This window comes from Symphodus melops (assembly GCF_947650265.1).
Source record: "Symphodus melops genome assembly, chromosome: 14".
Taxonomy (NCBI): Eukaryota; Metazoa; Chordata; class Actinopteri; order Labriformes; family Labridae; genus Symphodus; species Symphodus melops.
This window is the reverse complement of record NC_136704.1, coordinates 21,904,694-21,918,095: the sequence shown is the minus strand read 5'-3', so window position 1 is coordinate 21,918,095 and position 13,402 is coordinate 21,904,694. Positions and strand designations below refer to the sequence as shown.

The window sequence follows — 13,402 nt, the reverse complement described above, 5'->3', positions numbered from 1 at the left end:
CTATCTATCTATCTATCTATCTATCTATCTATCTATCTATCTATCGGTATTATATCATATGATATATATTATATCTGTTATCATAAACGTTTGCCTAGATTTGTGGCAGAAGCTGACCTCCCACTCACCGGCGCGAGTCATATTAGTAATCGAACAAACCCAAAGTGAGAGGCGGGACCACCCTCATAGATGACCAATCAGTGTTCTCCGATAGAATTGTAGTCGAAGTCGATTGGCTGAAAACAAAGCCCTGACAAATATTATTATTTACGGACACTTCCGCATAACTCCCCGACGCTCTTGTTTATTAATGACGTTTACCAGCTGAACCTGAGAGGAACGAGTAGTTTTTTAGGTGTTGAGTTAAACTACAGCTGTTAAAGTGAGCTGTGAGGTCAACTGAGATGCAGAGCATAAGGTAGGAACTTTGTACATTCATGAAAATCCTCCAGCCTTCTTTATAATTGAGTGATTTGCGCGTCATGGATAAGATCACTTTATTTAAACAAGTTTGTAGTTTAACAATTAATGTCAGTTCTTTTTTCTTTTCTTTTTTTTGTGACAAAGTTCAGTGTCTAAAAGTGTGATTTATTTAGTATTAGTCTTTGCATTGTCATTGTTCTTCACACACCCTTTTTTGCTGGTTGACACACATGTTTCACAACATCCCAGAAATGTGTTCCGGTGCGCCTGGTCCTCTGCTGAGAAGCTGGAGGGCAAAACTGTGATCATCACTGGAGCCAACACGGGGATCGGCAAAGAGACAGCATTAGACCTGGCAAAGAGAGGTCGGTCCCACATATATATATATAAAAGAACCCAAACAGAATCAAAATGACATTTTACCCATTAATTAAAAAATGTGTTTTAAAAAGTAGTTAAATCATCAACAGCACATAATTAATGACATTAGAAATTACAATAATTCACATGACAGCAGTCCTTGTGAAATAATGGGATGTCTTTTAGGTTGTTGTATTCTTTTATAATACCAGTGTCCTATCATAGGCCCATCAGTGTGTATGGTGTTGAGCTATGTTACGCCTTAACCCCCTTCAGGGACTTGCACCCTATTGATGGGGGGTCTCGAGCTAAACATTTTGGGTAACCTTTGACTCAGTAGTCTTCCTCACGTCAATTCAAACTTAAAGCACTTAACTGTGTTTGTTTGTTTTTTTTGCTTTGTCATGCTGAGATGCATGATTTTGTGTCCTAAATGAGTGGTGCACTATTTTTCCGTATTGTGGTGATATAATCATCAGTCATCAGGCCCTCATAACACGTCGCCTCACATGGTGGAGCAGAAAAGAAAACAACAACATGCAGTTCTCCCTATCGACCTCGGAGTGAATATTTACTATAATACGTGTTTTTTTATAACATGATGCCTAAAAAAGAGAAACAGAATTTTTTGTTTGGTTTCATAGATTTTTTTTTCTTTAAATATTGAATACCATAAAGGATTGTTTTATTCTGTGATGTTTTGACTGTTTATCACTTGCTTTTAAATTGCTTAATTTAGTCAGTGGGGGTGACCTTTTAACCCTGTGGATTTATGAATTAGTGGATATTCAATACCTGCATATTTACATGGACGGTTCTTATGCTGTGCTCCTTTTTCTATCTAGGGGCAAAGGTGATCATGGCGTGCCGGGACGCAGAGAGAGGGCAGGCGGCTGTGAAGGAAGTCGTTGAGGGCTCAGGGAGCCAAAATGTCGTTTTCATGAAACTGGACTTGGCAGACTCCAAGTCCATCAGAGAGTTTGCTGAAGCCGTCAATAAAGGTTTGAAGCAGCTTGTTACCTGAACAAAAAAAAATCCCCATGAGTTGATAAAAGCAACAGTATTTCACATCTGATGTGTGTTTCCACAGACGAGCCAAAGCTGAACATCCTCGTCAACAATGCTGGTGTGATGGTTTGTCCTTATGGGAAGACGGCAGATGGATTTGAGACGCAGATCGGTGTCAATCACCTGGGTAAAAAACACTTCATGGTTTTGCTTTTACAAAAAAAAAAAACAGATGTACTGTATTTTATATTTTAAACTGAAAAAAAGTTTTTATGATTTCCTGTTCATGTTATTTTCTGTTGCACAATAGATCCATAACTTCCAAAAATCATTTTTTTGAGGTTCATTAGTCACTCCCTACTAAGTGCTGAGGTCAGCGCTTTAACTCAGCAGAACGCCAAATGAAGCCGCAAGAAATTCAGCCAGTCTCACAGATGACGGGAGTAGATCCTGAAGTATGTGCAGATTAAAAAATAGACTTTGGATCCTGAATCCAGAATCATTTGGAATTGAAAAAAGATTCTGAATCAAAATTTGACCCCCAAGAATCGAGATGGAATCAAATCGTGAGACACCCAGAGATTCTCAGCCCGAGTCTTTGTCCAGCTTTAAAAGCAGATGTATTTATACCATACCTGACTAAAAGGTCCCCTAGGGGGCAGACCTGTATTCTCTCTGAAGTGAGACAACTGTTTTGTCCTATTACAAGTTCTTCCACCTTCATAAATCTTCATTTTTGATTTAATAAAATGCATCTGGGGTATGTTTTTTGTAAATCTTTGCTCACAAAAAAAATGACAGGAGTGTGTCGAATTCTCAAATTGAGTCGTATACAGAACTGATAGATTTTTGTATTTGTGCAAAACTGAAGAAAAGCCTTTGTAAACACCTCGACTTTGCACAATGATCACTCTAAATGAAGTGTTACACTGTGGTGCAGTACTATCTTTATGTTGGTGCTAATATTAACCTCACTTAAGGTCTGATAAGAAAGAAAAAGACTTTATCTACCTGCACATCAGAACATATGTCCATGCTAATGTTTGCAGACCAAAGGTTTATAGACACAAGGTTTAAGAACTTCCTATAAGTATACTGTATATTACTATTCAAAGTAAGCTCAGAGAGCAGAGCAACCTAGTCACGTATAGATAATGAAAATGTTTTACAACAAGTGTTGTTTCATTTTGTATAAACTAACTGACAGAATTTGATTTAGACATCACAGCACATATTTGTTGTCCTTGTAGATTTAGTGGCAGCCATTCTCTAAAGTTTATTAAGCTCTGAAATGTAAAATAATATATGCTCTTTTCAAATATTACTCTGAAATGAAACATAAAATTACTTGTTTTTCTCCAGGTCACTTCTTGTTGACATATCTGCTGCTTGACCTGATTAAAAAGTCAACTCCAGCCAGGATCATCACAGTTTCCTCCATGGCTCACAGCTGGGGCTCCATCAAACTCGATGACCTGAACAGCGAGAAGAGTTACGACAAGAATGCAGCGTACGCTCAGAGCAAGCTCGCCAACGTCCTCTTCAGCCGCTCGCTGGCCAGGAGACTAGAAGGTAAACGCTGCTCCTTCATTTCAAGCATTCATTAAAAAGAAATCTTATAAAAAGAATGTGATCGTTCAGAGCGCTGTGAAGTGACATCTTTGTTCTATTGTTCACACGTTGATCAGTGCTGTGTCTTTCTTTAAGGCACAGGCGTCACGACATATTCCCTCCATCCCGGAGTCGTCAAGACCGATTTATGGCGACATCTGAACGGCCCTCAGCAGTTTTTCATGAAGATTGCCAGTCCTTTTACCAAAAACTCCTCCCAGGGGGCTCAGACATCCATTTACTGTGCAGTTGAGCCGTCACTGGAGACAGAGAGCGGTGGATACTACAGGTACACAGAATATTAGTGACATACTTGGGATTGCTAAGCTGCAATCACTGGCCTGATCTGCTCTAAAGACACAAACGTGTTGATGTAAAAAACAGCCCATGAACCTTGTCCACAAAATCTGAAACGATGGCTTGTCCTTATACATGATCCCTCCCAGTGAGAATGGCACAGACTGATATAAATAGATAAAGCACAGAGAAACTGAACCCTGAACTAAGTTGATGTGCGTTTGTTTTTGTTTTATTGCAGCGATTGCGCTCCTGCTAAGTGCTCATCAGCCGGCAAAGACGACGTCTTGGCGCAGAAGTTGTGGGAGTTGAGCTGCGAGTTGCTGTCGCTAACTTGGGAATGAGGCAACGCAATGCTTCACTCCACAGATGGCTGAATGTTTTTACTAACTGATGGAGTAAATCTTGTTTTCTAAGAATTTATGTAAACTATTAACACATATACTAACATATAGATGTGAAACCTAACAACACTGATAGACAGATATAATCTGAATCATACACTTTGCTGTCCATTTGTCTGATTGTTTTTTTTAGGTGTAATTGTGGAATCACTCCGAAAAAGATTTTTTAATGCGTTAGATTTGAGTTATGTACATAATAAATGTCTCCAATGTGTTTTCTACATGTATTATGGCAGCTTGGTATATTTTCTTATCAAGAAGTAAATTAGTATTAAAGAACCAAGTTGGCACCAGCTGCCGCTCCTTTTTCCTCAACAGAGATAAATACTACGGTGATTAACTTCATTACCACTATGTGATCTCTGTATGATTCTACTTAAAGGCAATAAAGTAAAGCAAGTATTGTTGTTTTGAAATCTTCTACATACCGTTTTTTTTTGTTGTTGTTTTTTTCACTACACTAAACTAACAATTCCAAAACTGAATTTCAGAATATGAGATGTTTTGATTGGTTGGACAAAAAAGAATCACAGTACCTTCTTATGCATTGAAAGTTCAACAAACACCATGTTTAATTTTATTTTTCAGATTTTGCTTAATGTGTTCAGAGATAGCTTTAACAACGCTGCTCACAAACATTGTTTTGGAAAAGGAGCTCAGAATGTATTAGATGTATAGGACATCACTTTCCACTTCTCTGGTCTTGGGTATAAATTCATTTCTCAATGTAGTCTATTTGTTGAGGGTTCATCTTTTCATGTCGCAGGCCTTAATCCAATGAATGACCAATGAAACTTTGTCTTCTTCTGAATAATAATACTTTTGAATACTGCTAGCTAGAATCAATAATAGGAGACCAGAGTCTCCGCCATTGTTCAATAAGGGTATTCATGTTTTAAACGCCGTCTAATCATTTTGTAAGCCGCCATAAATGTGTGCACTGAAGTCCTTCATCTCCATGGCCACGTATACAATGAATCATTAATCTTTTATCAACATTAAGAAGCAGACTATAAGAATGAACAAGTCCTGAGCTGATACCATCACACAGGGAAAGGAGAAGAGTATGGATGTTAGGATGCACTGGTGTGAGGCCAAACTGGACCAATTACATCATTTTAAAAGGATGCTAAACACAGCTCTGTCTGAATGTGATGTCTAAGACAGAATGATGCTGGGATGGTGGTGCTGTCAAGATTTATGACTCTGTTCCTTCGAAGTGATGATTAGTCAGGATGGACGAATCTGAGGACAGTATCGCTGTGGTCGGCATCGGATGCAGTTTTCCAGGAGGTAGGTCACTTCAATATGTTTTGCAAATCTTTATTTTGGGAAATTTCACTTTTACAGATTTTCTTTCCATCACTATGTCAATTCAGATACTCGAACATAATCTTTAAAAAAAAGGAAATTTAAGTGCTAAAACTCCCAAAAATATCACATCATTTCAACACATTAAAACAGATTAAAACTGTTTAATCAAAACACACAACTTTCTAAAAGTGAATCCCTGGTTGTGCTCAAAGGATGGGGTTTTTTGTTCATAATTTTATATTACAGAGAAGTTGATTGTGTTCAAATTATATACAATTTTTTGACATGAAACAACTTTTCACCAAAGCTTTGTGTTCACATTTGGGGAAATTTGACATCATAAATTACCACATGAAAACTGTGAGGGTTGTTCTATCCATCTCCAACAACTTATAATTCGTAGCATTGTGTGTATCCTTAACAGGGGAAGGACTCGACAACTTCTGGAAGGTTCTGGTTGAAGGGAGAAACTGTTCAATGCCGATTCCCAGAGAGAGATTTGACTTAACCAAGTGGTACGACCCTGATGACAACAAAGCGGGTAAATCCCGCACAGCCAAGGCTGCTCTTATTGACGGGTATGCTCTTTAAATCTAATTTTATAAACCTATTAATGAGGTCTGCATAGGTTCGTTTTTTTTTATGTTTTTAAACTACATACAGTACATATGTTTCTATATTTTCTACCCAATTCTTTTCAGGTCTTTCTTTGAAATTGTTCTCAGGCAGAAAGAGGCCTTTTATGTATTTTTATTCCTCTTACGGTATACTGTACATGCTCAATGAGAACTGAACCAAATGAATATGCTATTCAATGTATTCCTGATTTTCACAACTCTTAAAATGAACAGGTAACCCTTTTGTTTATTCAGGCCAATAAAAAAGGAACCTAATTATTTTGAATCATTTTAGGTTCAATGAATTTGACCACAAGTTTTTTGGCATCAGTGATAATGAAGTGGAACAAATGGATCCTCAACAAAAACAGCTTCTTCAGTGTGTCTACAGAGCTTTAGAAAATGCTGGAATCCCAATGGAGAAGGCCAGTGGGACCAGGACAGGAGTCTTCTTTGGTGCGTCACTAAAATGATGGTACCAATGTTTTTGGAAATTAAAATTTCCATGACATTTTTATTACTGCTCTTTCCCAATATGTTTGTCTTTATTTCAGGCCTGATGAACAGAGACTATGAAACAAATGCTGCTCATGTGCATCCAAGTGTTATCAACCACTGGACTGGAACAGGGCTTGCCATGAGCATTGCAGCAAACAGAATCTCATACATCTTTAACTTCACTGGACCTTCACTGTCCATAGACTGCGCCTGCTCATCATCTCTTGTGGCTCTTCATCTTGCCTGTCAATCCATTAAACAAGGTCTGTTAAGCATGTCTTCTTAACATCACTGAAAAGGTTCAGACCAACCTGTAATAGAATTCAGATGCAATGCCATGTCACAGCAATTTCATTTGAAGTATACATGTTACAATGAGGATTTATGTATTGAGTTTGTAATAATATGCTTTATCTTGTTAGGTGATTGTGACATGGCCGTTTGTGGAGGAGTTAACTGCATCATAGAGCCAAGAGTGTTTGTTGCTCTGAGCAAGGCCAAGATGATCTCACCTGAGGGGACGAGCAAACCATTCTCCAACTTAGCAGATGGTTATGGTAGAGGGGAGGGCTGTGGTGTAGTTCTCCTGAAGCCAATAAAAAAGGTCAGAATCCAAATCAATGAAAGTGCAACAACATATTTGTATTGCATATTTGTATCGTATATATAGTTTCACTATACCCAGCAACTTCATTCCAAATGTTAAACATGCTTGTCCTAAATAATGATCTACAAATCCAAAACATGGTCATAGAATGTGTAATAGGACTTCATAGAAATGTGTGTTTGATGTTTTTGCTTTCATTATTGACTTATTTTGGTTTTCTTGTTCTTTTGCAGGCCATTCAAGACCATGACCATATCTGGGGGATCATCAGCAAAACAGCAGTCAACCAAGATGGACGCTCAGTAACTCCAATTACCAAACCCTCCATGTCACAACAAGAGGAACTCCTTTGCAGAATCTACTCAGAGTCTGACCTTGCAAATGTCCAGTACATAGAGGCGCATGGGACTGGAACCCCAGTTGGAGACCCAACTGAGGCAGGAAGCATCTCAAAAGTCATCGCCAAAGCCAAACCTCCTGGTGCAGAGACCCTTTGGATTGGCTCTGTGAAGGGCAACATTGGACATACAGAATCTGCAGCTGGAGTGGCCGGACTGATTAAAGTTCTCCTTATGATGAAGCATGAGACCATTGTTCCTACAATTTTCTTCTCTGAAGAGATTGCCAGTGTGAATGTCAAAGCACTGAAGATTAAGGTTCCTAAGGAAGCGGTAAAGTGGGAAACATCTGGTGCAAGAATGGCTGGAGTTAACAACTTTGGCTTTGGGGGTACAAATGCACATGCTATTGTCAAACAGCACAAACAATTATGGGTCAAGAATAAGACTTTTGCAAAACAGACTAAATATTTTGTCTTGTCAGCAAATTCACCAAAATCTCTTACTCTGTTAATGGAAGACACCATAAAAGAGCTGGAAGCAGATAGTGAAGTTGATCTGGATTCTCTGTTGTACACATCAGCTTGTAGGAGGAGCCATCTAAAACATAAATACAGGAAGGCCATTGTGGTTTCATCTGTAGTTCATCTTCAAGAGAAGTTAAATGCAGCTGCAGGCAAATATGTTCTCCAATCCTACTCAGATCCAAGGTTAGTGTTTGTTTTTTGTGGAAATGGTGTCACTTACCATGGAATGTGCAAACAGTTATTAAAACATGAACCTGCATTCAGGGATAAGGTTAGAGAAATTTCAAACCTTTTCCAAAAGGCTGAAAGCATTCAGCTTACTCAGCTGAGTAAACTGAATGTCTTGGACAGACTTGAGAGTGAGTTTGAGGGAAGTGACTTTACAAATCCAGACATTGTCCAACCACTCCTCTTTGCTATCCAAGTCGCGATTACCAGCTTGCTCAGAGACTGGGGTGTCAGGCCAGATGTGGTTCTTGGACACTCTGTAGGCGAAGTTGCAGCTGCTCACTGTTCTGGCCTCTTGTCTCTTGAGGATGCCGTAAAAGTCATATATGTCCGCAGCACTCTCCAGAGAAAAATCACGAGAGGAAAGATGCTAGTCATTAGCAACATGGCTGCATCAGAGGTGGTTTCTCTTCTCCCAAAATACTCTGGTAGAGTTTGCCTCGCTGCTTTAAACAGTCCACAGTCGTGTACCCTCTCAGGTGATGTGGATGCAATAGAATGCCTCCATAAGAAGCTGAGCAACTCAGCCAACAGTAAAAATATATTCCTTTCTTTGCTGGATGTACCTGCTGCTTACCATAGCTGCATGATGGACCAAATTCTGATAGAAGTTAAGGAGAAAATTGGATCCTTACATGTGAATGGCCTTGACACAGAGTTATTTTCAACAGTGACAGGCAAGGAAGTCCAACAGGGAGATTTCTGCACTGGAGAATACTGGGCTAGAAACATTCGTGAGCCAGTAGCTTTTGAGCAGGCAGTGAGATCAGCAGCAAAAGGACATAAAAATCTAGTCTTTCTGGAGATAGGACCAAGAAGGGCTCTGCAGAGAAACATAATGGAAATTTTGGGACACGACACAGCTGTTCTTGCATCTGTGCAGCCTGAGAAAGATCATGAAACATTAGCATCTGTTGTTTGTAAGCTTTTTGAACTGGGTGTCAATGTAAATTGGGACACTTTCTACAGAGGATCTGAGACAATCCCTCTGCCTATTCCAAAATACCAGTTTGATTGCTCAGACAGAGATGTTATCATTGGAGCAGCCCAGAGAAAAACAAGTAATCACCCTGTGCTCTTTCAGAAAGGAAGTGAAAACAATGTTTTCAGCTGTGACCTGACATCTGACTCTTTTTACCTGAAAGAACACAAGCACAATGGTATACCAATCATCCCTGGTTCCTTCTTTGCAGAGTTGGGTTTAGCCGCATTCATGACCAGTGCCAAACCAAAAGTACCACTTAGCTCAGTACATCTCAGCATTGGTTTTCACAGTCCATTTGTTTTAACCCAGAATTCACCTGAAATGAAAGTGCAACTACAACAAACAGAGACAGAAACTAGGTTCATGGTATTCTCCCCATCTGCAATGTATGCTTCAGGCACAGTGATTTCAAAGAAAGAGAGGCTGATTGAGGAGCAGTGCATTTCAATTAAATCCATCCTCCAAAGATGCAAATCCGTAGTGAGTGCTCCCGAGTTCTATGGGTACCTCTCTCAAGGAGGCTTTCAGTATGGAGATGTCCTCCAGAATAAGGGGGATGTTCACTATGGAGAGGATCTTAAGGAGGCTATTGCATCTGTCACAATTCCACAAGAAATCCGTTTTCAGCTGCATGACTACTGCATTCACCCTGTCGTTCTGGATTTCCTGATGCAGCTTCTTCCAGTTACAGTTAAGCATTTTTTTGCAGATAGACAAGGATTTCCTACCAAAATAGGGAGTCTAATAGTAGGCGAGCCCCTGCAAGATGAGATGATAGTCTATCTGCGAGCAACTGATTTGGGAACTGATCACCTTGAGATTTGTGGTTGTTTTGCAGATAAAGAAGGAAGAGTGCTAGTTGAGGTTAAGCATGTCATGATCAAGTATATTGGAAGTGGCTCTCATGTGTTTGAGGAGTATTTCTATCATAATAACTTCAGTGTAATCCCTGACAGCATCACATCTGGTCCTCCTCCAAGGGCTTTGGTCTTCAGTGACCATATAGGGATCTCATTTTGCCTCCGACAGTATTTGGACTCAAGGTCTAGATACATTGCTTTGACATATGCAAAAGATTGCTTGGACCAAGGGTTTCCGTCTCTCTTGGCAAGTCTCAACATAACAGATATTGAGTGTAACTTTGATGACGTCTTATTTTTGTGGGGTAAAGAAGACCTCACTTCACTGGCAGCTGATGTTGTCCTGCAGAATTTAGCAAACTGCTGTGAGATTTTCCGTCAAATAGTGCTGGAACTGAAAAGAGTTCATTTTCCAAACTCCATTAGAACAATCACCTACTGTTCATCTGACCTTACAGTGGACCATATAAGTCCAGGTTTTGCACTTTCTGGCATGACAAGATCATTGGCTGCAGAGATACCAGATCTTTTATTTCAGCTGATTGATATAGACAGGATCTCTGCTAAGGATATTGAAGCTCTATCTAAGGTCATCAGGTCTTGTCCATGCAGCAAGTACCCAGAGTTGGTGGTAAAAGATGGGCTGATTCTTAAACCCTCTATTGTTCGTACTCCACCTGAAATCATAAACAGCTCAAAAGATAATTGTACCTTTACAATGTCTGAGTCCTGCATACTTCAAACAGCTGATGCACATGAGGTGGTTCAACTAAATCGCACTCCTTTCAAGGAGAATGTCCAGCCAATCAGTGATAGATTCGTTGAAATTCAGCCTACTAGGATATGTATTCATTCATCTGACTACTTTCCTGTCAGTGATTCACATCTAAGATTTGGCCAGACGTTGTACTGGAACAAACACTCATCACAGAACCACAAGCTACTGGCACTTGACTTTTGTGGTACAATTACAGCAGTTGGAAAATATGTAACTAAATTGAAAGTGGGAGACCATGTAGCTTGCTGTTATCCAGTTGTGGCAGCCAGCAAGGTCAGAGTTCCAGAAGACGTATGCTACAGCACCAAACGATTCCCATTCCTTCAAAAACAACCCTGTGTTTCCTACTTCGTGCTAGCATGGGAGATCCTGCATCAGGCATTACCAAAAGCCAAACATAATCTAGGAATCGAATCCTGTGTGCCTGATTCTATTCTGATAAAAGTCTTGGCAATCACCTCTTATAAATCAGGTTGCAATGTGATTGTTGGCTTGCAGTCCAATGGTACTTTTGTAGATGTCAATCAAACGGAGGCATTTGTCATCCTGCCTCCATTTGATGAATCTCTGATTCTTAAAATTTGCAACCTTCCAAGCGTCAAACATGTTGTCGTCATTTGTGATTCTCAGATGCAGTGTTCGCTTGCTCAGGATTTGTTCCACAGTATAAAGGAAAGTGTTCATATGCAAACAATTCAGATGCCTGTCATTTTGCAAAGGGGATCCTTGAGTGCAAAAAGGCCACACATTTATCAGTGGCTGAAGTCCTTGAACCTGAGTAGCAAATTCGCTCTTGAAAGCCACACTATTCAAAGTATGAAATGTGATGGCAACGAGAGCCTAAACACAGAAAAAGCACAGTCATACTTCCACTCAAAGACGTTGGCTGTTATTAGTCTGGAAAAAGATACTGGCTGTACACTATCTGACATCCCATTGCTTCCAACAAGGAAACAGCTTTTCCAAAAGAGAGCAGTGTATATAGTGGCTGGGGGTCTTTCTGGCCTGGGATTTGAAACTGTCAAGTTTATCTCACAAAGATGTGGTGAATACATTGTCATACTCTCCAGGAGCAAACCCACTCAAAAAGTACAGCAGGAGATACATAGTATAGAGAAGAAGTTTAAAAACTCCATCACCACAATAGCATGTGACATATCTGTATCTCAGGATGTACACAAGGTTATCAGTGTCATTGGCCAGAAATTCCCTAATAGTCCAATCAGAGGAGTTTTTCACAGTGCAGTTGTCTTGCACGATGGGTTCATTGAGACCCTTGACAGATCTCTTTATGAAAAAGTTCTCAAACCCAAAGTAAATGGTGCACTGAATTTGCATCATGCAACACAGCACTGTCCATTAGATTACTTTGTATGTTACTCCTCCATGTCAGCTTTTCTTGGAAATGCAGCACAAACAAACTATGCAGCTGCCAACACATTCCTTGACATGTTCTGTCACTACCGGCGCAAACTTGGGCTGCCTGGACAGTCTATCAACTGGGGAGCTCTCAACCTTGGTCTCCTCTTGCACAAGGAAAATTACCAGCGGTTTCTTGAGGCAAAGGGGATGATGGTTTTGGATGTTTCCGAGATTCATAAAAGCCTGGAGCAATGTCTTTTGCTGAATCAACCCCAACAGGCTGTATGTAAGTTTCACTTCAGAAACATCAGATACAACATCCTCTCTCAAAATGCAGCATTGACCATGCGCCTATCAGTTTTGGTAGAGGAAGCTTTCCAAAAATCCAAAGAGATAGACTCTAACTCTAAACCAACTAAACCCGTCTCACCCAAAGAATATGTTATCTCTCTGCTTTGTGAGACAATTGGCATGGATAAAAAGGAGCTAAAAGAAGAATGTCTTCTTTCAACTTTAGGCATTGACTCCATGCAGGCTATGACTTTGCAGAATGTCATCTTTCAAGGGAGAGGTGTGAATGTGCCTTTGGTCAGGTTGTTGGATCCCAATGCTACTTTATCAACAATTGTAGCTATATTAAATGACGAAGGTGAAAATATTTGTGATAACCCAAAGTCTTTCTCAGCTCAAGAAATGGATGATGTTTCCACCAGACTGTAATAAAGACCAGCAAAGAAGAAGTCATATCAACCAAAGTTATTTCTCACTGTATTTAGGAGGTTTACTGTGGCACTCAGCAATAATAAACCATCAATATTGTCACATTTTCACACTGTAATTTTTCCAATTAGGAATTGTCTTGTGCTATTTTTGCATTCAACTTTTTCAATTGTTTTGTTGTACCTTTAAACAATCTTGAATCTTGAATATGGATATATTTTACACACCAACTGTGCAATGGGCTTCATTTGAATTGGTGTTTTATAAAGAAAAGACAAAATTTAAAGCTTGTCAAATGTTTTGGTTTGGTTGTAGGATTCAGAATTTCCCTGAGTAAACTTTTCCAAGGAATTAATAAAGTTCCTATCTATCTATTCAGTGATTTAATAAACTTTGGTTTCTATTTGCCTTACGATTTTTTTTTTGTCTCATACTGTATGCCTGGATGATCAAATTGTATATATT

The 13,402-nt window shown here is 39.5% G+C and overlaps 2 protein-coding genes across 2 annotated transcripts; both read left to right on the top strand.

Moving 5' to 3' along the window:
• Positions 1–266: 266 nt before the first annotated feature.
• On the top strand, positions 267–4,526 carry rdh12l (retinol dehydrogenase 12, like). Its single transcript, XM_079361542.1, has 7 exons — positions 267–418; positions 673–788; positions 1,629–1,784; positions 1,874–1,978; positions 3,154–3,363; positions 3,499–3,691; positions 3,941–4,526. Exons 1-7 carry the CDS (start codon positions 405–407, stop codon positions 4,041–4,043), a joined length of 897 nt encoding a protein of 298 aa, XP_079217668.1. The 5' UTR covers positions 267–404; the 3' UTR covers positions 4,044–4,526.
• Positions 4,527–5,338: 812 nt separating this feature from the next.
• LOC306835186 (phthioceranic/hydroxyphthioceranic acid synthase-like) lies at positions 5,339–12,937 on the top strand (the record flags this gene model as incomplete). Its single annotated transcript, XM_079361613.1, has 6 exons — positions 5,339–5,396; positions 5,842–5,995; positions 6,330–6,490; positions 6,589–6,795; positions 6,955–7,136; positions 7,373–12,937. 6 exons carry the CDS (start codon positions 5,339–5,341, stop codon positions 12,935–12,937), a joined length of 6,327 nt encoding a protein of 2,108 aa, XP_079217739.1.
• Between the last annotated feature and the right edge of the window lie 465 nt (positions 12,938–13,402).